Source organism: Vulpes vulpes, chromosome 15 (genome assembly GCF_048418805.1).
Source record: "Vulpes vulpes isolate BD-2025 chromosome 15, VulVul3, whole genome shotgun sequence".
Lineage (NCBI taxonomy): Eukaryota > Metazoa > Chordata > Mammalia > Carnivora > Canidae > Vulpes > Vulpes vulpes.
Genome location: NC_132794.1, coordinates 12,072,883 through 12,097,821, shown reverse-complemented (window position 1 = coordinate 12,097,821; position 24,939 = coordinate 12,072,883). Strand labels below are relative to the sequence as shown.

General features: G+C 34.5%; 1 protein-coding gene and 1 pseudogene across 50 annotated transcripts in view; one reads left to right on the top strand and one right to left on the bottom strand.

Annotated features, from left to right (window-relative positions):
• Window positions 1-24,939, bottom strand: part of SYNJ1 (synaptojanin 1) — a 91,645-nt gene that overhangs the window by 28,051 nt on the left and 38,655 nt on the right. For 18 of the 50 annotated variants that reach the window (XM_072740830.1, XM_072740816.1, XM_072740818.1 and 15 more), the window contains exons 9-20: window positions 24,289-24,458; window positions 23,051-23,132; window positions 20,410-20,562; window positions 17,326-17,491; window positions 11,901-12,092; window positions 10,004-10,088; window positions 5,047-5,187; window positions 4,582-4,774; window positions 3,979-4,137; window positions 2,496-2,652; window positions 1,675-1,792; window positions 1,359-1,574 (exon numbers count right to left, since the gene is read on the bottom strand). In XM_072740830.1, the coding sequence (XP_072596931.1) occupies window positions 1,359-1,574; window positions 1,675-1,792; window positions 2,496-2,652; window positions 3,979-4,137; window positions 4,582-4,774; window positions 5,047-5,187; window positions 10,004-10,088; window positions 11,901-12,092; window positions 17,326-17,491; window positions 20,410-20,562; window positions 23,051-23,132; window positions 24,289-24,458 (1,832 nt within the window). Of the gene's footprint in view, window positions 1-1,358; window positions 1,575-1,674; window positions 1,793-2,495; window positions 2,653-3,978; window positions 4,138-4,581; window positions 4,775-5,046; window positions 5,188-10,003; window positions 10,089-11,900; window positions 12,093-14,838; window positions 14,863-17,325; window positions 17,492-20,409; window positions 20,563-23,050; window positions 23,133-24,288; window positions 24,459-24,939 lie in introns of all 50 variants that reach the window. The other 32 variants (XM_072740808.1, XM_072740810.1, XM_072740792.1 and 29 more) reach the window with 3 other exon arrangements.
• Window positions 2,139-2,271, top strand: LOC112909298 (U4 spliceosomal RNA; annotated as a pseudogene).

Here is a 24,939-nt window from a genome sequence, read left to right as displayed (position 1 = left end):
TGGCAAAGCTTACTTTCATCTGTAAACTTGAAGATTTTACTACGTACTTCCTAGTACCTTAGGATTTTAGAAATTTTTGTTTTATTTTAAAGCTCTGGGATGGATCTTTGTTAAAAAGTTTTGAGGGACATATAAATGCAATTTCTTCTCTATTTGCTCCTTTACTCTCTGAAAGGGCTCTAGGTTTCTTAGGCATTCTTCTTGCTCTACAGAAAGCACACCATCCTCAGTCTGTGGAGTACTTTGTTTAAGATCTAGGGAAGCCATTACACAATTCTGGTCTTCCCAACTAGATTATAAGCAAGAATAGTCTTCAATTCTCCTCTGCTCTTCCACAGCACCTAATACAGAGATCTATCATCCAAATATCTATAAAACATACCTAAATGAGATGAAAAGCACAGAAAGGAATCAAACCTCTTCCCCATGAAATTCAAACACATACATGTCATTCAGTCTCTCAAAAACTGCTGAACACTTGGAAGAAAACATTTTTTTAAACAAGGAAAGAAGCATCTGGTTCTGGAAAAGGCAGATGGTTAAGTCAAGCCAGAAATGAAGACTGGAATGGATGACTCCTGACTATTCCTCCTGTGGTGCTGTTTCTCTGTTAGCTGGAAATTAAATGTACTTAAAATTTCTTAAAACATCAGATTTCTTAAAGTGAGGGAGGAAAAGTCACTCTGCTTTACTCCTAGCTCTCCTAACAAAAATAAAACAGTGATCGTAGCTCCATTTTTGCCATGGGGTTGTGTTATACATTAGATTGTATGGGAGTCTTAAGATACCATATCTAAATGCATACATATTTTTGTCATCAATTGTTCACACAAACTTTTGTTACTCAATTGCAAAGCTTTCTAACCACAATTTAGTTTCAAAACCTATGAATCCTTTGAATAACATTTCTATAGTATGATATTCCTATAGTTTGGAAATAAAAATACAGTTGACCCCTGAACAACACAGGTTTGAACTGCACATGTCTGCTTATGTGGATTTTTCCCGATACATACAGTACTGTGCTTGCTCTCCTCCTTATGATTTTAATAACATTTTCTTTCCCCTAACTTACTTTATTTATTATAAGGATATATGACATATAACATATAAAATATGTTAATTGACTGTTTACCTTACTAGTAAGGCTTCCGATCAATAGTAGACTTTTAGTTTTGGGGGAGTCAAACTTCTAAGTGGATTTTTGGCTGCCTGGGGGCGGTCAGTGCCCTCAAATACCACACTATTCAAGGGTCTACTATACTCCTATGCTATTCAAACAATAAAAAGGTAATTTCTGATACAGAAAAATACTTATGAGTCATGAGCTGCTTTTGGACACTAAATATTTTACTCACCTTATGAGGATAACTTCACCAAAATTTGTAAACTGCTGCAGAAGCTCATCAATCAAAGCATCATCGAAAAAATTATTTTCTTGGACAGAACTTTTGATTGAGACCAATACTGTACCATCTGGTGGGCCCTGAACTGCGATTACTTCTTTATAAATGTTTTGCCTCTCTTCAGCTTCAACTTCAAATATATCTATATCAATCAGGGCAACGACAGGCCTTGAGGCATAAAGAAAGATGAGTGTGTTAGAAATGTTTAAGAAAGCATGTATTTCAAATAAATTTCAAGCACCATTAGAAGTACCAAGACTATTTAAACCTATGGTCAGAAGTCTTCAGCTCAGCTCTTCCATAGTGCAGCAAAGTGCCAGGAGTCCATGTGTACAGGATTTTGCTTCCATCTTGAAAACTAGCATTTAGAAGATCTAAATCTTCAGCTGTAGTCAGAAATAAAAAGTACACACACACACACACACACACACACAAGAGAAGCTACATGAGCATGACAGATCATGGGGAGCAAGGAGCTAGCTGCTTTGCTTTATAGGCAGGCCTCTGTCACCCAAGGCTGGGATGCCTGATAAACTTGTTAGTCAGCAGGAAGTCTAGATACCTTTAAGTTAGAGAGGTGTTTTGGTTAAATTATCATTGTATGCTTTACTTAGTAAAAATTAAGGCTTTACTTCTGAGATTAAAGGCCTGTGACCATATAGTGTTTCATAAGTAATTCAATAGACAAATGGCAGTTCATTATATTTATGAACCATATTAGTTATTCAAATTAGCTTTGCGCAGTGGCAGTATCGTAGCCAATGAGGTTTATCCGAGGTGCGATTATTGCTGTTATTCAAATTAAAAACCTTCATTAGCACTCCATTGAGATTTTCATAAAAATTTCAGAAAAGTGTGTCCTTGTTTCTTTTTATATGAATTTATGTCACTGAAAGAAAATAGACTAAAAAATTAAATTTTTATAAACAAGTCTGAGAATATTTTAAAGATTGTTTTATATTTTATCTCTTCTATTCTAGAAACCTTTGTTGAAAAAAAGCAGCCCTCCTCCCTTAACATTTATATCACTACCTTCTTCCTCCTAAAATTCGCATTAGCAAATTTAAATGAGGAAGTCCACATCCGAACCTGATCTGTCAAAAGGCCACTTCCTTCTTCTCCAGAGGACACGGTCTGTCCAAGCAGGGGTGCGGCACTTTTCACTGGTGTCATAGTCGTCAGAAAACAAGTCATATTTGTATGTCGGAGCAAAGGTCACTTTTCCTTCTAAAAATCCTCTAAAAATCTAAAACAAACATACGCAAAGTAAATTATTTGAAAAAAAAAGTTCTGTTTTCATTCAGACAGCCATTCATTAAATGTTTATTATGCGGTGGAGATTCACACAAAATTTGTGTCCATTAGATAAACACTTTTCTTTTTCTTTTTTCTTTTTTCTATAAAAAAACAACTGGGGGGGAGAAGACGTAAGAGTAGTAATCCTCTAGTCCACAGCAAGCTAATAAATACAGAATGCCCAAGTGGAAAAAGAAAATCAAGAAATAGCAACAGAGGCTTGCTGTGTGGAAGTACAGAGGCGACACCAGAAGATTTTAAGGTGGTTGTGTGGGGGGAATGGAACAAAGGTTAAAAAAAAAAAAAAACAAAAACCTAGGACTTGCTCATGCCACTTGTTTGACCTTTGATTAAACAAAGTACAAAAATGTAGAATAAGGGAATTCTATCAGGCCTTTGAGTTCTAAGAGACAAAACTATAGTGGATTTTTAGAAATCATATAGTCTGACATCTAATTCTCAAATGAGGAAGTAAAGCCTAAAAAGTTAAGTGGGGCCCAAAGTGTTAGAATTTAAATCACATGATCAGAAAGGAACCATTTCAAGTGGCCTCAATTACCTTTAAAAAAAAAAAAAAAAAAAATTTTAACCTTCTAAAATTTTGTGGCTGTAAGTTTTAAAAAACAGGTTTTAGAAATCTTTAGATGATATTAGAAACAAAAGAATAAAGTAGATTTTCACGGGATCTTAAAGGCAAAAAACTGGCTCTAAAGACTAAGATTCTAAATTCACTACTATTGAAAAAAGAAAGAACCAAAAATGTATACTCTTCTACTTGAAGGTGAATGTTACAGAGGCTTACCATATTTTCCTCCTGGAAATATGAGTCTTTTTTCTTTTCTTTTTTTATTCTTTAAGGAAAGGTAATTCAGTGTTTGTTAAACTAGAGACATGTATTTAAGTATGAAGAGACTCCAAGAGGGGCACCTGGGTAGCTCGGTCGGTGAAGCATCTAACTCTTGATTTTGGCTCAGATTATGATTTCAGGGTTGTGAGATCGAGCCCCACTGTAGGGCTCCACACCCAGGGCTTGGGATTCTCTCTCTCCCTTTCCCTGTGCCCTCCACCTTTTCTCCCCCTCTGAAAGAAAGAAAAGAAAAGAAGAGGAAGGAAAAGAAGAGAAAAGAAAAGAAGAGAAGAGAAAAAAGAGAAGAGAAAAGAAAAACTCCAAGAGAATTTTAAAAAGGTGGGGAGGACACTATGATTAAGGAAAGCATGTCTCATAATAAACGTCCCCTTCTTCTCAACGCAAGAGTCTTCTTAAATATGTATGTACCTGTCCAGCATTTTTTTGATTGATAAGCTGATCTCCTGCTATAAGAGAATCCCAATTTTGCTGTCTTATGAGCTCTTTAACTTCTTCATTAGGGAGATCAATCCGATAGTTGAAATCACCACACCAAAATACGTAGTCATGGGAAAATAGCATCCTTCCCTGAAGGCAAGGAGAAGGGATTTTAGGTTCAAAAAAGTCAATCTAAAAAATGTTTTACAACTATTTCTTTGCTTCAGATATGCTTGCCTTCCTCTGGCCAGGCCCTATTTATTTGCCCCAAGACTAATAACACATGAAACATCTATTTAGGTGACCACTGTTAATGTTTCTAGGAACTATCTTAAATTTTTAAAAACTGATAGAGAATTAGGGATAAATTAAAGTGCATTTCAAAGCTTCATCTTCGGGGAACCTGGATGGCTCAGTGGTTGAGCATCTGCCTTTGGCTCAACGTGTGATTCTGGGGTCCTGGGATCACGTCCCATGTCGGGTTCCCCTCAAGGAGCCTACTTCTCCCTCTCCCTATGCCTCTCATGAATAAATAAATAAAATCTTTAAAAAATAAAAAAGTTTCATCTTCAAGAACAATCAGTAAGAGCTTACCATTGGAAAACTCAACTTCCGTGCAATTTCTACAAAATCTTCATTTCTTTCTTTGACTTGTGATTGCCCTGCAGCAAAGTGGCTACAGACGAAGCAGAGGCTTGTTGTATGGAATAGCATTCGGATTGCAACTGCTCCCTTATTTCCAGTGGCACCTCCCATTCCAGTCTTCACAGTATCAACTGCAACATCCCTTTAAAACAAAGGACTCTAAATCAAAGATCAGAACTTCCAATATTTCTGTGCACATAAGAAATTAGGAATGTCTATGACATAAATATAAAACTAACAGTTTGAGGACAAGGCTGAGCAACAGTATGGTAAAACTATTAATGACTCTTTAATTAAAAACACATTTAAAACCAAGATTCAAGAGTGTTTTCTCTGAAGCAACAAACATTCCAGGTCTTTTTCTTGTTACATGATAGTAGGATGTAGCCTTCCAAGAGTGCAGTGTTTACTGACCTGATGAAAGGAGCATGCTGTGGTCTGATAAAAACAAACAGGCAGACGCCCACCAGCTGCTCAGAAGCCAGCAGCACATACTTGTTGTCTCTGGAGATGGTCTTCTGCAGTTCCACAGCCCAGAGCTTCTGATTGGTTGTGCTACCAGAATATATTAAAAAGGGAATCTTTTAATAGACATTGACAACACAGCCTACTTTATAAGGCAATTGTCAAATATATCTTTATATACTCAAATTTTATAAGACTACATGAGATCAAACAGTTATGAGATCCATACCAACAGTGAAATATTTATGTAGGCTATCTTTTGTTTCCTTTAAAAAGAAAAACCTAAAATTTAGCCAAAAGAATAACATACTTCAAAGTCTATTACTCCTTTACGAAGAAAATCTGAGCATAGTTATCAAATGAGTGCCCACCATTTGAGTAATCTACAGTTGTACTTTTTCCTTTAGTTTTCATTAGGATAACAGAGAAGTACATGCTTCCAGACATGCTTTCCACCTTTTTATTTTCCATACTATAATTAATATCTTTTTAAAACTTATCATGGAAAATTTTAAACATGTACAAAAAAGAGATAATCGTAAGATACAGCACCATAAACTTATTACCTCCCTTCAACAAGTAACATTTTGGCAATCTTTTTTCTTCTCTCTCCTCACTTGTGTGTGTGCTCATGTGTATACACATGCATGAACCTAGAATATTTTAAACTAAATCTAAGACACATGCCATTTCACCTATATATACTTTAGTATGCACCATCTAATGCAATGGACATTTTAATTTTTACATAATCACAATTCTATTAGGATTAGGTCATGGTCTCAAGGTTGTGAGATCGAGCCCCGCATTGGGCTTTGTGCTCAGCAGGGAGTCTGCTTGAGCTTCTCTCCTTCTCCCTCTGCCCCTTCCCCCTCTCTCTCCTATAAATAAAATCTTCAAGAAATAAAAATACAAATAAAACAGGGTCCATACAGGGCCCACACAATGCATTTGCTTGTTATATTTCTTGAATCTTTAATAGTCTCTCAATCTTCCCAGATCCATCCCCTTTTTAATGCTATTTATTTTTTTAAGAAGTTGGGCCATTTGTCTGTGAAATGTTCAACAGTCTGGATTTGACTGATGTGTCTTCACAGTATCTTAACTTGTTCCTCTAACACTCGTATTTGCTTTAAACTGGTTAATGCAGAAGCTTAAGGAATCCATTCAAATTTATTTATTTGTTTTGGCAAAAATAACCTAATGGCAAATACAGTCACCCTTGCATCAAAGCAGGAAGTACCTAATCTCTGTGCTGTTAAACCTGATCTGCTATGCAGACTCTGAATCTAATCAACTCTTTATAATGAAAAGTTCTCCCATTAATCCTTTTAAGGTTTTAGTGTCTATTGATCACTGCCATTACTTCATTAAGGGTTGCACAATGTTGATTTTATAATTTCAGCATTCCATAGGCATTTGCAGTAAGTTAGAATTCTTCTATAAAGAACTTTTCTCAACTATTCAATTAGTCTGAAACACAGTTCATAGAGAAGGTAGCATAAATGCTGGGGTCTTTATAGATTTTCAGAATAAGTCTGAATCTCCAAAGAATGCCCAAGAGCCTACAAGGAGAGCAAAAGAGTGTGTTTTTATAGTTCCAGGCCACACACATTATAAGTGGTGAGCCAGAACATGACCTCACGCCCATTTATCTAATCTAACCCCGCCATACCGACCCCAAAATACAAATCCAGCACATGGATTCTCCTCTACTACCTACCATAATCCTACCACTACAATTTGGATTCTAAGAAGAGAATGATGACTTTCTTCTATTTATCCAGCTCACTTCTCAGGTCCAGTGAACCCTACCCGATCATTCCATTGAAACTGCACAACACCACATGGCTGACCCTCTTTACTTCTGTTTACTTTCCATTCCACTTATCATCTTCTACCATGCTACATATAAGCACACCTTGTCTCACTGTGACTTGCTTTATTGTGCTTCCCAGATAATGTGTTTTTTACAAATTGAAGGTCTGTGGCATTCCTGTGTAATAAGCAAGCTTATCAGTGCCACTTTCCCAACAGCATTTGCTTACTTCCTGTCTCTGTCACATTTTGATAATTCTCACAATATTTCAAACTTTTCTTATTTTTATTATATTTGTTATGGTGATTGATTATAACTAGTGGAAAGCTCAGATGGTGACCAGCATTTTTTAGCAATGAAGTATTTTTTAATTAAGGGGTGTATGTTGTTAGTTACACATGGTGCCATTGACAGCAGACTATAGTATAGTGTACACTTAACTTTTATATGCATTGGAATTTGACTAGGTTTATTGTCCTATTTGCTTTAGTGCAGTGGTTGAGAACTGAACCTGCAAGATCTCCAAGGTATACCTGTAACTTAGTTATTACAGTTATTGTTTATTGCCTGTCTGTTCCACTAGAATAGAAGATTCACGGAAGTAGGGGTTCTTGCCTATCTTATTTACTAATATATCTTTAGTACCTAGAACAGGGCTCAATAGATACTGGTTGAATGAATGAATAATCACTTTACTTCAGAATAATTTGATTACGGGCACCTAGGTGGCTTAGCCTTTGAGCATCTGCCTTTGGCTCAGGGTGTGATCCTGGTGTCCTGGGATCGAGTCCCCGCATTGGGCTCCCCTCAGGGAGCCTGCTTCTCCCTCTGCCTCTCTTTGTCTGTCATGAATAAATAAATAAATTTTTTAAAAAAAGAATAATTTGATTAAACTCACTTAGACAACCAACTGAACAATTTGGTAGTAGAAACTGTAAGAGTATGTTCTATTTTAACCTGAATATCTATTTTCTTTTTTTTTTAAAGATAGATTTATTATTTATTTATTCATTCATTCATTCATTCATTCATTCATTAGACACACACAGAGAGAGAGAGAGGCAGAGACATAGAAAGATGGAGAAGCAGGCACCTCACGGGGAGCCTGATGTGGTACTTGATCCCCTGACCAGAGATCACGTGCTGAGCCCAAGGCAGATGCTCAACCACTAAGCCACCCAGGCGTCCCTAAAGATTTTTTTTTTAATTACTTGACAGAGAGAGAGAGAAAAAGAGAGAACACAAGCATGGATAGTGGGAGAGGGAGAAGCAGATTCCTGTGGAGCAAAGAGCTAGAGGCGGAATGCGATCCCAGGACTCCAGGATCATGACCTCAGCCAGAGGTAGACACCTAACTGACTGAGCCACCAGGTGCCCTGTAGACATGAATATCTATTTTCAAAAAAGAGATTCCAAACAGCAAAATGAATGAAATTGGACTTCTACAATGCTATTCACTGCAGCTAAGAAAAAAATTGTAATCGTTTGCAAGATTGATGACTATACCATACTATTTCAGCCTATAATTTTATTCTGAAAATCTTAAAAAATGTCACAGAAGATGGGCAACTGCTCATTTAAAAGCAAGCATACTTTCTTAAAATCAAGCTTTAAGTTCCACTTAAGTAATTTGCATTTGTAATAAGATTTCAGAACAGTAGTTCTCAAAGTGTGGCCTGGGGTTCCCCCAAATCAATGAGGTCAAAATTATCTTCAGAATACTACTAAGACTTTTTTGTCTTCTTCAGTGTTGACTGACATTTGCATGATGATGCGAAAGCAACAATGAGTAAAAGTGCTGATGTCTGCAGATGAATCCAGACACCAAATCGTACTAGGATTACATCAGTCTTCACCACCAAGCACTTACATTTAAAAAATTACCATTTCACCTCAGAATATCCTTGTTGAAGCAATAAATGTTATCAATCTGATCAAAGCTCAGTCTTGAGTCCTATCTTTTTCATATTCTATGTGATGAATAGGAAATACACACAAAGCACTTCTGCACAGATGGTTAGAAAAGCACTGGATAGTTTGAGTTGAGAACTAACTGCCACTCTTTTCATGGAAAAGCATTTTTTATTTGAAAGAACTAATGACAAACTATGGTTATGCAGACTTAAGTTATTTTGACAAATATTTTTCAAATGAGCCAACATTTTTAAGGGAAACAACCAATAGTATTTATTTCCAATGATAAAAGTTGAATTTTCCAGCAAAAATTAGAATTTTGGAAAACTTGAATCTGCTACTGTGATCTTGACAGCTTCCAATATTTGAAGAATTTGCTGATGACATTGTAACGAGACTAACCAATATGATGCTTTGATATACAATGAAATGTGTCAAAATTTGGAAGATTTACATAACTCAGTGAACTAATATTTTCAAAATGACCAATACATGATGTTTCAAAATCATGCAAGGGTAAAAAATAGACCAATGAATTTTAGTGTAACAGAACACAAAAACAAGTTCATTGATGTGGTTTCAGACTCCATATTGAACTAACCTTTAAGAAACTATTTGTTGAGCTTTGGTGTAGCATCAGAGAAGAAAGTATCTGAAAAGGCTATTAAATTAGTTCCATTTCCAATGAAATATTTATATGATTTTCTTCATACACTTCAATCAAAACAACATACTGCAACAGACTAATATAGAAGTAAATGTGAGAATTCAGGTGCTTTAAGTCAGATATCAAAAGACTTGCAAAGGGGTGCCTGTGTAGCACAGTAGATTAAGTGACCGACTCTTGGTTTTTCACTCAGGTCATGATCTCAGGGCTTGTGAGACTGAGCCCTGAATCTGGCCCATGCTCAGTGTAGAGTCTGCTTAAGATTCTTTCTCCCTTTCCCTCTATTCCTATCTATCTATCTATCTATCTATCTATCTATCTATCTATCTATCATCTATCTATCCATCTATCTATATCTATCTATATAAATAAATAAATAAATCTATCTATATCTCTTTAAAAAAAAAAAGCACCTTTACATATATTATCTCAATCTATGTTTGTAACAACTACTTAGTTATCTGCATTCTATGCCCATCAACTAGACAATTACTTTGCTGGCTTACCTTGCATTCACGATGTTTCCAGCATTTAACTCAACCATTTCTTCAAAACCAATTGCAAATATATCTGTTGGCTTACTTCTTTTATCTACAATTAAGCATCCAAGAAAAACTTTTAAAATACAGCCTTAGTCAACTGGCACCCCTCTCACTCACCCAGCACAACTAAGATCAACACCAGATCTCATGAAAGTCCTTTTTTGGGTTTTACATTTAACCAAATTCAAATTATAGGCAAAAACAATGATTGGGAAAAGTTACTTTAAAGTGAGCTTATATTTAGGCCTAAGTTTGCTTTTTTAAGACTGTTATTCATCAAGATCCTTAAGTCCTTTAAGAAATAATTTTCAACAAATTCTCGCTAAAGTCTATACCAAGGGTATCAGAGAAACAAGCCACTTCTCAAAGGCTGAAATGAATAGATACTGGATAAAGGGATTCTTCTGAAAAGGCACAGAGTGGCTGTGCCTATCTCAAATTAGATAACAGGAGGGATTTTTCACATTCAAATTTGAAAACCAGAGGCTTGACCTTTCTACTATTTCCTTTTTACTATTTTTCTACTATTCCTAGAAGAATCCAAGAAAATTAATAGAGATCGAGGGTTTAGATATGCCCCCCTATTTCAGCCATTCGCTCTCTCCTAACAGACAAGCAGAGAGAGAGAACAGAAGCTACTTGAGATAAGCAGACCAGGGGTAGTTGGGCGGCCCAAGTATTCAGTAATGAGAGTAGCTAGAAAAAGGCTTATACATAGTATGAATAGAGAAATAAAACAAATAAAAATATTTATTGACTGCTATTATGTGCAAGGATTATGCATGCCTCATCTCATTTGCAACACACTTCATAAGCGATTATTTTTGTCCGTTAGTTACAGAGAAGAAACTGAGGCTTTGAAGAACCTAAGGAACTTGCCCAGAAACTTATGCAGTATGGCACAATGACCCCAAAACAAACTGCCTGAGTTCAAATCCTGACTTGCCATTACCAACCATGACCTTGGGCAGGTCACTTCCTCTGCTATGTCTCAGTTTCCTTATCTGTGAAATCAGAATAATAATAGTGTCTATGCAGGTCTGTTATGAGGAATAAATGACTAGATGTACACACTTAGAGAACTGTGGTGTTAGCTGTTATTTTACTACTATTACTACTATTTACTACTATTACTACTACTACGTATTATTTAGTACTATTATACTACTACGTATTACGACAACCACGATTTCAATTAGGTTCAATATAAGTGAAAAGGAGGATTTTAATAAAAGTCTGGGGAAAGTCTTAGGGTTTAAGATGTGACTGATTACAGGTTAACTAAGAAAAGAAAATCTGTACCTCACAATTTTTTCTGTGTATGTCACCTTTAAACATAATACTTGCTAGATGTGTATCATTTGAAAAGGAATTCAAAGTGAATTTTAAAAAAAGAAGGCAGCCTTAAATTTATGATTCTAATCAAATCTTAAAAGCATCCTCAGCTCAGTGTTTGGTTTGGGCTATTAAGAGGTTGGTGGCTGAATGGCAACTGGGTTTTTACAAGGATAAATCAGTACTGTTAAGTTATAGAGTACCAACAAATGTCACAACCAGTTTTGTAAGATTTTTCAAAATCCACCCCGAATGTCTTATCTTTGTAATTAACCAGAGAACTAGATTTAAAAAATGAAACACACTAGGCTTAAGAAATTATCAATTACAAAATAAGCTTGCTTTGTGTCAGTTTAAAGGAACAGAACCAGTTTTTCTTATATGTGTGGTTACCTATAAAGATTTGGCCTTCAAACTTATAAATCCAAGTTTCTTTTATAAGGTAATGCACATTGTGAGATGTTTTATAGACTAATAAAATCACAGTCAAGATTTATTAAGTAAATCCCTACTATAAAAAGCAGACCTTGAAATTCCTGGATGCCAGCTAACTTAGGTGCATCAAGAAGCCAGTCGGTGAGTGTCTGATTCTTAAAAGCTATACTGCGAAACTGCTTCCCGCCATTCACGTTCCAGGTTCCAACACATACTCGAATTTTCTTGGGCTTTGAATACTTGTAGAAATTCTCACACATGCTCTTTAGTACTTTGGAAGATGCTAATTAAAAACAAAACATAACAAAATTTTAGCTGCATTAAACCACTTTTAGAAATTGAGTTTTATACCTGAGAAATAATGCTTGGAAAGTACAGCTATCACCATACACAAACAAGCAGAAGATACATGCAGAGCCCAGCATAATGCAAGTAATCAACACAATTTTTTAAAAAATTTGACATTTAATACAATAGTCATAGTAAAGATGCTCTTACAAAATTATTGCAACAACGTAAAACATGCAGAACAGTTCTGTTTCAGTGAAGTAAGTATACCGTTTTTATAATGTACAAAACTAGAGACTATACATTTTTAGGAATATAGTGATTGACTTTCATATAACTTTCATTTGAAGGCTGGAAAAAAATAAACCTTATTTATTTCCAAACAAAAACATTTAAGAACGCTTACACTTAAGATTCTAGCTACTGACAGGTGGCTTGAAGAAAAATGGCTCCCTGACAAAAATACACATTATGTACGCTAATGAGGCTTCAGAGATTGAAGTCACTATGAAATTCTTTCCATCTCAGAGTAGAAGCCAAAGTCCTTAACAATGGTCTACAAGGCACTAAACAACGTGCATCACCATTCTGTCCTCATCTGCTACATCTTCCCAGCTGGCTCACTGCAAAGATGCTGACTCCCTGCTGTTTCAGTAAGAGGCCTGCCTGGTCCTACCAGGTGGCCTCTGCACTGACTTGCATGGACTGTCTCCACTGCCTGCAGTATTCTTTCCTCACCTCCTTCCAGTCTTTACTTTCCAGCAAGGCTTTTCCTCACCATCTTATTAAAATCTGCATTCTTTCCCTAACCTTCCATTTCCCTTCCTTGTTTTATTTTTCTCTATAGCATTTACCACCATTTATAGACTGCAAGTTTTATTTATTTACGCTGTCACTGTCATCTCCTGTCTCAAGAGTGGAAGATCCACAAAGGCAGAAATGTTGGTCTGTTTTGTTTACTGCAGTATCTCTAGTGACTATAGAGTGCCTGGTGCACAGTAAGTGCTCGGTAAATCACTGTTAAATGAATGCTCAATACATTCGGATCTTCAATCTCTTTCCTGCATATTTTTTGACTACCATCCATCTTCCTTCTAAATCACACTTCATTTTCATTAAATTAAATTCTCGGCACTTAATGTAGCTAGAACCTTAACAGGACTTCAATCTAAAAACAGAGAATGAATATTTAATTGGCACTTAACTGGTAAGAGGAAAAGGAAATCACAATGATTCTCACCTTTTTATTATTCTCTATCAATGATTTTATTATTATTAATTATTTTATGATACTAAGAAACAGCAGACTTGTGAGAGAATGAAAGTGAAAAGGCAAATAGCATCCTAATATTAGAATGAAAATAGTTTGACCTGTGAACCTTCCGAGGGAACTGCTGTAGATATAGGGCCCATCCCACTGTTTCCAGGGACAAACATGTAGACTTCTAGCCTCTTGCTATTTGATCTGATTACTTGTATAAGGTGTTGGGTGGTAATGGAAGCAGATGATTTGCTCTGGTCTTTTGGTATAGTTAATTGAAAGCTGGCTGTACCTAAAGAATCATTCTCTGTCTTTAGCACTGCCATTGCTATTATTATGAAAACTGCCTCTGTGATCCATTCTATATCAAAACACAAGTTCTGAAATGATTTCACAGCTTAAAATACTCAGCAAGACAAATAATGAATTGTGTGAAAACATGTTGCCATGTTGTGTGAACTAATAAAGTCAAATCGGTTTATAAATGGAATAAAGCGTTTTTAAAATTTTCTAGTGTATTCTTAACTGGCACCTTAATGTGCAGAAAGAAATGAGTCTGTGTTCAAGAAGATGCCCATTCCTAAATGCCATATCATTTCAGAAAATGGATTTCATTACCTAACTCAAAAATATATTCAAGTGCTCTCTTCAATCCTTCTCACAAGAATAACCAATAATGTCTTAGAACATTCCAAATAGTAAATAAGCAAAACAAATCTCAAGTGATACCAAATCTTAAGTGAAGGGAAGAAGAGATGTCTTTTCCTGCTAAATTTCTGGAAAGAGTTTAGCTTTTTTTTCCTTTTTCCTGATTCATATTTAAGGACAAGTTCATGAATCTTGTCCAGAAAAGGAAGGCATGAGATTCTTAGAAGTAGGAAATGTGAGAAAAATAATGACCTTTAGGTCCTAACCACTTAACTCCTCTAACTTGGTTAGCAATCTTGATGCTTTTTAAAAGAGTTCAGATCACATTTTAGTGCAGGTCTTATGGTTACAAAAAATAATTCCTCCACTGTATGAGAAAACAAGTCAAAGCTTTTTCAAATAATAACGTGTGAGAAATGCTGCTGAACAATTATCAATACCACAGATAGTACTCTGAAATTAATCCCAAATAGCCTCGTCTGGGTTTTTTCCATTAGCCTATTAAGAGTATAAGGTAGAACACTAACAATGTTTGTTCAATGAAATATAAAAGTGAAAATAAAACTAGATGAGCTATATTTAATTAGAATTAAGCATTTGCTACAGGAAGATAGACAGCATTACATATTTCCTTCTAAATGAGGTACTTAGTTTTCTCAACCTTAAAATTTTTTTCTCAGATTAAAACAAGATATTAATTTATCCTGTTAGAATCTGAGGGCAAAATAAGAGAAAGTTTCCATTTATATGGCTCTCTATATTTACAATACCAACTTTAGAAAAAAATAAAGAAAAATTTGCTTTTATTTACAGATCAGTTTCTATACTGTACCTGACTGTAATGTCTGTTCAGAAACTATGGATGCATCAAGAAGAAAACAAAGAATCATTAGTAAAACAACAAGTTACAATTAAAACCTAGAGTGTCATGACAATACATTCTAAGATGGACTCATTTTTTTCTTTTAAGTCAATTTGATGCCTTTCGGACACCAAATATTAGAAATATATGACAATATCTGATGCAAACCCTCAGCATCTTAGAAAGATCCTACAGTGATTCAGTAATGTCCAGAGTTTCATAATCAGGAAGTCCTTAGCCTGCTTTTCAGACTGCTCCTGTGTTTGTGTGTGTGCATGTGTGCATGTGCACATACATGTGAGGGAGAGTACAAATCTGAAAACCTGCTGAAGTAGAGGATACTAAGCACATGAAAGATACTACCCTAATATCTACCTTTTAGTATTCTTTCTGGGACTCAGCTGATAAGTACAATCAGTTCAGTTATAACAAAACTATATACATTCCAAAAAATCATCATGCATCGCCGAAATGTACAAATTCCAGTAGCCACAGAGCTTAGGGGGTTAAATGGGTTTAGGGCACAGCACTCAAAAACTTCCAACAGAGACATGCTAAAAAAGATGGGAACCTAATAAAAATAGTAGTACAGTTTTTACACTGTTAAATAGCTTGAGAGGTATGAATTTAAGTATAGCACTTTGTGTTGAAAAAGACCTGAAGTTTGCTTGTAGAAGTGGGTATCAGGAGGGTAGAGCTTGTAAGTAAGCTGACCCTTGAACACACGGGTCTGAAGTGCACCAGTCCAATCAATATGTAAATTTTTTTCAATAACTACAATGCTGTAAATGTATCTTCTCTTCCTTGTGATTTTCTTAATGTTTTCTTTTTTCCAACTTACTTTATTGTAAGAATACAGTATATACTACATATAACACACAAAATATGTGTTAATTAACTGTTTATGTTATCAGTAAGGCTTATAATCCATAGTAAGTAATTAGTAGTTAAGTTTTTGAGGAATCAAAAGTTATACATGGATTTTCGACTCTAGGGGTGGGCGCCTCAAGCCCTGTGTTGTTCTAGGGTCAACTGTAATTGTGAAAGATGGAAGAAGGTTCTCTAAAATTGGGATGGAAATTGGTAATACCAGATGTGAATGGGTACATCTCATAACACATGTGGGGAACTGAGGTAGAGAAAGGTTTTAAGTGTATGCATTACTCTATGTGTGCTTTGTATATTTCTACTCATCTAAATTCTGCTAGGTGAAACCATTCATAAAATAATGCAGAACTGACATCATGCTCCAAATGTTCCCTCGTAGAGCGTCCATGTTGGAACAAATTCCCATTTTCAGAACAAGCATTATAGCGGAACTGACTGTACTTCTTTTTAAGCATATTTAACACATAGTAAAATGTGCAAGGATATTAAAAAAAACTTATGATCAGGTCTGGGAATTCTTAGCTTCCTTGCTTCTCTTCTTCAATTGTTTACTTTCAATTGTTATTTAGTAATGCCTCCATATCAAAGTAGGCACAGGAAAGAAGTGGTAAAATGCAAATTGGCCAAGTCTCCACTGCTGGGAGCCAGGAAGAAAGCCTGAAGTTAAAAGTGGTAGCTAAGATCAGACTTTTTTAGAGCTTCACTAGGGTCTCAGTCTCCCAGCTAACTGTAATCAACTACCAGTGCCATGCATAATTCTGGAAGAATCCATGATAACCTATTTGACCAAGTAATTATCCAAGAGTTCATCATCTGACGGGGATTAATACCTCTTACATGGACAGGGAAAGGTTTGGTTTGGGGATAACAGAGAAGTAAAAATGCTCAGAGTGCTGAAAAGTTAAGACAGAAAAAATATGGAATTAAGGAAGTTAATTCACTAGTTCTACAATAATGTTGTTTTCCTGTGATACTAAATACATACTCAATGATATGAGCTCAGATTCATTTGATTTTAATAAAAGACTCAAAGATTAAAAGCCGCCCTGAAAGCCATATACTTATGTTAAATATTAAGCAATATCCTAAATTATTAATTCATACGATTTAATGCTTGTTCAAACAATAGCAAGATAAGATCAAGTTATAGAAATCTGGGGTTAGAAATTAGCAAAATAACCAATATAGGTACTATTTTTTTCAATAAAGCATTTGTTTTAGGTTATTGGATGTCCTGTTAAAAGGACTAGCTGAATATTCTATGAAATTCTGCCTTTGATATAGCAATACTTAAACCATATACCACCTAATTATAGCTGTAAAGGAAAACATGCATGGGCCTCATTTTATAGTTTAGTAATACCATTGATGATAAAAACATTTCAAAAAAGATCAATTTCCTTTAGAGAATACAATTTTTAAAAATTACATTAATAGAAACTTCTCCCATAACTATTTTAATCAACTTGATCTAAAAAAATATTTATGTAAATAAATTTACATTTATTTCTTGGACTTTTAGAAGGGATATAAACAACATAAAGTAATCAAAATATAAAGTAGGCATACCACGCAAACTTCCTGTAGTTAGAAGTGCTCGAGCTTTGTCAGCTAAATCACTATTTAGAGTATTTCCCAGTAGTAAAACATCTATGGCCTCTTGCTTGGAGCTGTCAAAGAAGTTATTCTGAATCGTTCTAGTAACAGAACGAGCACCATCTTTTAACTTTCCAGCCTGTTGGGGAAAAAAAAAAGGAGCATGGATTTTTGTTATAAATAGTGTTGATTTTACTCACTAGGCATTCTGAAACTTTAAACCAGTTTTAAATGACTTTACTGCAATAAAAAGGACCTAACCATTCTATTTTGAATATCATATCATCTTATTAAAATGGCTCAAGATGTCATTGTTTCTTCCTTTTGCGTAAGAGCTCTGCACAAAAAGATGTCAGAAAAAAAAAAGCTCAATACTATAACCCCATCCACTAATGACATTGAGAGCTGTAAATGTTTAAAATTGTTTACTATAAAGGAAATAAAGTGAAGTGTACTTATTTAAAACAAGAAAATTACTTTTTACACTGTAACTTTCAGAATTGGGGATGGCATGGGTGGGTGAAAGCAGAGGAGATCAAGGAGGATATGGTGTACTCACATGCTCTCAGAAAAACTTCAAAGTACTTTAACAGAAAACTAAAATTGGAATTGTTCCTAAATAACTCACATTAGTTAAAACCAAGACTGAATGAACACACGAATGAAGGACTAGTCTAAAAAGAAATTTATAATTACAGTTCATAAATAAATATTAAATGCAAACTAGTTTTTATATCATAGGTCATTTATGTAAATATAAATAATAAAAATAATAAACTGAAGCCCATTCCTACAGTGAGAAAGTTGATTATAGCTACTTTTTTGAGGACAGCTGACACACAATGTTATATTAGTATCAAGTGTCTAAAAGTGATTTGACAAGTTTATACACACACTATGTTGTGTTCACAAGGGTAGCTACCTACCACTTATCATTATACAATACTATTACAATACCATTGACTATATTCCCTATACTGTAGCTTTTATTCCCATGACCTATTCATTCCATAACTAGAAACCTGTATTTCCTGATTATAACTTTTAATGAATACATATTTTACTTAGCATGTTAGTTACCATAAAGATTTCCTTCCCTCTTACATATTTAATGACTGTTTAGAAAAAAAAAAAACTCTTGCCTTTTAGAAAAATACTTCAGTTTGTAATATATAATTTTCATTCCTTAGAGATTAGTAATTTGAAATGTCTTCCACATGACAACACAAACAAATTACATTATTTGAAAAGACACTCACCATTCATATTATCAGGCAATTAATCAAAAGGAACCCAGAGAAAGGAAAAGAAAGAGCAGTTCAGATGTTAGAGTTTAGTTCAATTCAGGCTAGTATATTTAATACATGAAACTTCATTTCTATTATGTTAGAGACAAAAGACCACTGAAAATATATGTAACCTTTGTATATATATAGTCTTAGTCACTCCAGAAACAAGAAGACAGAAGAACATAAAAGAATATTTTAAGCAACAGTTGTAGAGAATCGAGTTTTAACAGTAAGAGTTAATATTCTCTATTTTAAAGGAATAATAAATGAGGTTGAACAATTTCAGGTTTTCAAAAAATAGGGCCCATTTAAGAAGCAAATATTTGTAAATGTCAACAAAATCACTTCTGTGAGTTGAACAAAAGAAGCTTTGCAGGTAAGGCCAATACCTCTGAACAGAGAGAGGCATGGCATTTTATGAGACACAGAAGAGGAAAAAGATTTAGACATTAAAAGAAGACTTAGAGGGATGCCTGAGTGGCTCAGTGGTTGAGTGTCTGCCTTTGGCTCAGGTCATGATCCCGGGGTCCTGGGATCCAGTCCCAGATAAGGCTCACTGCAGGGAGCCTGCTTCTCCCTCTCCCTATGTCTCTGCCTCTCTCTGTGTGTCTCTCATGAATAAATAAATACAAATCTTAAAAAAAAAAAAAAAGGCGGCGACAACTTAGAGATGATGAATGGTTTTCAAAGAACTTCAAGTAGTGTTCTGAGGAGGCTAGAGAACTATAAAAATGATAAATTCCTTATTTCTATACCTGAGGTAATCTGAAGAATTGTAGGAATTTAAAAGTTAATAAAATCCAACCAAGAACAGAAGGCTTAAAAAGGCAGTATGTAAACATATAAAATAATGAAAAATATCTCTAGTATGCTTTCAACATCCCTTAATACTAGAAGAGAAAGTGGTCTGTAGATAATGCCAGTAATTAAAAAGTAATGATGAGGCACTGAACTATAAGTAAGTCCATCTCACACCTTGGTACATTTTGATAGCCTCCTTTTCAAGGTAAGATAAATAAAAGAATAGAAACTTAATAACCAAGCTCTAAAGATATTGGGCTTATAGTAAGTGCTGCATAAATTGTCAAGGGACTTGTTCATCCATCCAGTAATTTGTCACAATTCTAATTAAACAGTAGGCACTGCATCAAGTGCTAGGAGCACAAAGCCAAATGTGATAGGATCCTTTATTAGGATGACTATGGTTAAAATAAATCATATTTATAATCCAAATAAACAACATAGAAAGTAAAATAGATATGTAAGGGAAAATCATGAAAAAAATTCAAGCAATACATACATAGGCCTAGTGGATTATCACTAAATGACTAAATACAACATACATAATGCCCCCCAGACCGATGGAAATAACTCTCTTCCATCCAATGACTAGTATTCGCTACAGAAGGAAGTACTAAAGAGGACATGAAGGTATGATAAAATAGAATTCTGAAACAGATACCTAAAAAACCCAACTATTAATTTTTTAATGATTTAATTATTTTAGAGTGAGAGTGTAGGCAGGGGAGGGGCAGAGGGAGAAAATCCCAAGCAGATTCCCTCTTGAGTGTAGAGCCTACAAGGAGGGGTGTGTCTGTTGGATCTCAGGACCTATACGATCATGACCTGAGCCAAAACCCAGAGTTGATCGCTTAACCAATTGAGCCACCTAGGCGCCCCCAATTATTAATTTAAAAAGAGATGATTTAAAAGCTTATTAAAAGGAAAACAAAGACATTTTATAACATTATGATAAATCTGTATCTACCTTAGCCTTTCCTTCAAGAGCTCCAGTCCCTGCGTATATCTTACTGATGGAATCACCATTCACAGACCACATCGACCGAAAAACTTCTTGAAAGCGAGTCACCAACTGAGGCTTTTCAGCTAAGCCGAGAGCTTCCAGCTGTTTAGCTAGCATCTAAAACAGCAAAAAAGAAATAAAATAAAATAAAATAAAAAAATAAAACAGCAAAAGAGAAACTTTTATTTTTTAAATTTATTTTATTATTTTTTTAATTGAAGTTCGAGTTGCCAACATATAATACCCAGTGCTCATCCCTTCAAATGCCCCCCTCGGTGCCCGTCACCCAGTCACCCCATCCCCCCACCCAAAGAAGAAACTTTTATAAGTATATTAATACATTGTGATGTGACTTTTTAAGAATTACAAGAATAAAAATTTACAGTTTATAGCACTACATGGGACTAGATTCTGAAAATCTACCAGTTTACCAAGCTGTGTTCTGTCCCACCATTTCAATTTTAAAGTAAATACCACATCAGTGAAGCTTACAAGTACCTTAATATTCCCATATAGCAATAAGAACTTCTTTCTCGTTAAATGATAAAATTAACCTTATTAGAATGCCTCTATAAATCAGACTGGCTTACCTTGTTCACTAAAAGAACTGATTATTCAACTGCATGCAATAGGGCACAGAAAATATCTACCTAGGTTATTTAAATATATATAGAAATAACTAATTTTCTTTATTTTTTGGATTGGTTTCTACACATTTGGGTAGAATGTGTGATTAAAATCACACATTGGGTGATTAAAATCAGGAAATTATGAGAAAAGTAGAGTTGCTCTTGAACTGTCACAGAATTAAATAAATTAGTCCTATTTCTGAATAAAGTCATGACCGTCTGATTTAATGCATAAAATCTACATTGGCAATGTCTATAAAGGGAAACTAGGGGGGAAATACATCATGCAAGAAGGTAAGGTCTTTAGGCTACCACAACTCCTTCATCATAGATAACAATAAACATGTTTAGAAGAGTCATTGGTCTTTGAATGAACTTTGGCCTCTGACAATCAAAGCAATGCATAATTCTCACCCAGTCTATGTCTTATTTGGAATCCAGTCATATTTTATGCCTTGTGTTTTTCCTTATCTCCTTCCCGTTTGTGTTTCCTTTTATCTATAAGTATCATGATTATCCATATTTATAGAGAGATTAAAAAACTAAAATAATATAAAAAAACCATTAAACTAGGTTCATTTGATTACCTAAGGACTGATCCAGAGCTGTTCTTCATTAGTGTGAAGAAAACAATATTAGCTTCCAGGACCTCCTTTATCATTTATGGGTCCCTCTCTTCAAGGAAAAACTAACTTTCACTCCTAGTTTGGCTTTGCCTATTAGCAGTAAATTTCATAACCAGGCAACCAATTGCTAGATAGGAGGGAGTACACTCTCACACCTAACTACCAACAGTGGATAGTCACCTAACTCAGATTCTGAGAACTAATACTTGTTATACATTTCATGAAGACTTTTAAATAAACATATTCAGCCACTTAAAAACACAACTCAAAACAAATCCAAGCCATGTGGTAAATGCCATTCAAATGACCAAATGCCTTTCACTTTTCTTGTCTCTGTCATATTTTCTATATAAACTATAATGATAAGACTCAATGATAGTTTTTTTAAAAAGGCAAAACAGTAAAATTCATTTAGCTACATAAGGCTGCATTTCTGTACCAGAGAAGAAATGCAGAAGAACTCTACACCCTGTGTTCTGCTTTTTGAGATAGAAAGGACCTCAGCTGCAAAATAACTAATTAACCAATGTCCTGGCCAAATTTAAGATCATTATCTAGAAGAAGTAAGAACATGTTATTTCCTATTCCTGTTTTTATAGTATTTGAGAACGATGCTAAGTTCCTATGTAAGTAAATGAAGACCCAACGGCAGCCTTATGACCCCTACTGCTGCATAACAGGAAAGACTTAGAAAGCTCAGCATTGCAAGTTTGTCATACAGTTGAGACTATATCTATATTAGACTGAATTTATGCATAGATGGTAAAGGAAAAAAGTTTTAAACAAAGACGGTTACAGAAGCCGAGTCTCATTCACTTTCATTCTCACTAACAAAGACATTTTCACTGATCCTGTTTTTTGTAGCTACTGATTTGAATACCATGCAAATTGTACTGGGTTACAGACTGTCAAAACTATAATCCAATAGATTTGCACATGTGGAAAAGATCCTCCCCAATTCTGAAGAAATTACACAAAGAACAAAGGCCAATATATAAACATTGTGTGTGTGTGTATACCCATATCTATATATATTTTATTCTTCCAAAAGGCAAAAGAAGTAATTATTGGAATAGTATAAATAGCAGTTTTTAAAGGGAAAGTGAGGGAACAATACAGTGAAATATCAGCTATCTAAAAAGAGTATTTGAAACAAGTAAAGGAATTATTTAAATGAAAAGGATTTTTTTGGGGGGGGGGAACCCGGTAAGAGAAGAAACGCCTTTAATGATGCATAATTTCATTTTATGAAAACCAGTAAGAAACATGAATATTACAAGAACATTGAAAGAGGCTTTTGATACAAGTCACATACATACATTTCAACTTTTTTTTTTTTTTTTTTTTTACCTCTAAGCCAAGGAATGCCTGCACACTATTTGTTCTATCAAGACAGTCCAAGCAGTTTGTTCGAACAGTACCACTCTGGCATCTGCAACAAATTCAGTAAAGTTTAACAGCTAGTTTCAAACAAAAATAATGAAGCTAAAACAAAATGAGAAAAACTAAGGTGATTAAAATATAGCATCTACTTTCTATCCCCAACTTTTTATTACCACAATTTCAAACACACAAAAAAGATGAAGGAATTTTACAGCAAACATCTACAATACCCACCATCTAGATTCTACAACCAGTCATCTTCTGTCATATATTCTTTTTCACATATCTGTTTTATCTACATCCACTATTTTTAATTAGGCCAGTAGTCAGGAGCTAAATATGTATTCAGATTTATAATCCCATAGCTCTTTGCACATAAAAGATAAATATTTATGGAAGAAATTTTAAAAACCTACAATCTGTTCTCTCTACTGACCTTTACAATTTCTATGGCATTGATGCTAAATATTGCACAAATTGAAAAAAACTGAAAGTTTGAGCTTTGTCCACTAAAGTTTACCTCATCCTATACTCTGATCTTAATTTTTTCAATACTTATTTTCCTCCTCTACTTCATAATAAAAAACTGAAGATTTAAATTATACTAAAGCAGACAATAAGCAATGTCTTTCACTTCTATTGACATTTTTAAAAGTCCTTACTGAGGTGAAAAAATAATGAAGATGGTTAATGGTATCTGTGCCTCCCAACACTGGGCATGTCAGCATGATGAACTTGGTTTAAGAGAAAAATAGTGTTAATAAAATTGCAGCTTGCAGTTAAAAAAAAAATATATTAAAAGATTAGTTTAAAGAGAGAAGTGGGAATACCTCTCAGAGCATGAGGTCTGGAGCCAGATAATCCTAGCTCTAACACTTTTTAGCTTTGTGATTTGGGCAAATTATTGCCTATGCCTCAGTCTCCTCAAATGTAAATGGAGATAATATAGCACCTACTCCTACAATTGTTGTTATAAATAGATGTAAAGACTACATACACTACCTGGCTCATACTATGTGCCCAATAATATAAGCTATTATTAATATTACTTGTTCAACTCTAAAGAAAAACAAGCCTAAAAATCAAGTATAATAAAGATATTTTATTATAAACTTTGATATAAAGAAAATTTAAAAGTTCAATGTTAAGAATAACTTCTACAATAAACAAAGTGCCAACTCAAAGAAAAGAGAAATAGAGCAAACCTTTGGACTTCACTTCCATTGAAATAAAAAAATCCATAATCTACAAACTTTTGGACTTGAGGTTTAAGAACACTATGCAATTTTTCTGCCTTTCCTCCTTTAACCATTTGATGATAGTCAAAATTCACCATGTGGATATCAGCAACATGTTCAGAAGCTTTCAAATGACTCTGAAAGTAAAAAGGCAAATACTCATCTAAATGTTAACTAAATACGACCTTACCAAGTAACATTAAAACGGAACCTTACATTTTAAATTTAAAGCTCAGCATTGCCCCTTGAAACCTCCCTGATCGCACACAAAGCTTGCATCAATACTAGCAGTAAAATGGAAAATTACTTGCTGATATTCAATAACATCTTTTTTGTAAAAGCTCACACACTGCCCCCGAGAGATGAGGTGACATAATTAACATCAGAGAACTTAAATAATATTCTCATCTGGTTTAGAAAATTAAAAATTATTTCTAACCCTAGCACTTCACTTTTTACAAACAATGTATCTGTTATAGAATCTCAAAATAAAGTAACTGATTTCAGATAAACCTATTAAAGACTTAAAAATTCATTTTTTATAATATCATTCAAGTGTTTTAAATCATTCTCTCAAGTATAATCTGTTTATTAACAATATTTATTTCACAAACTTAG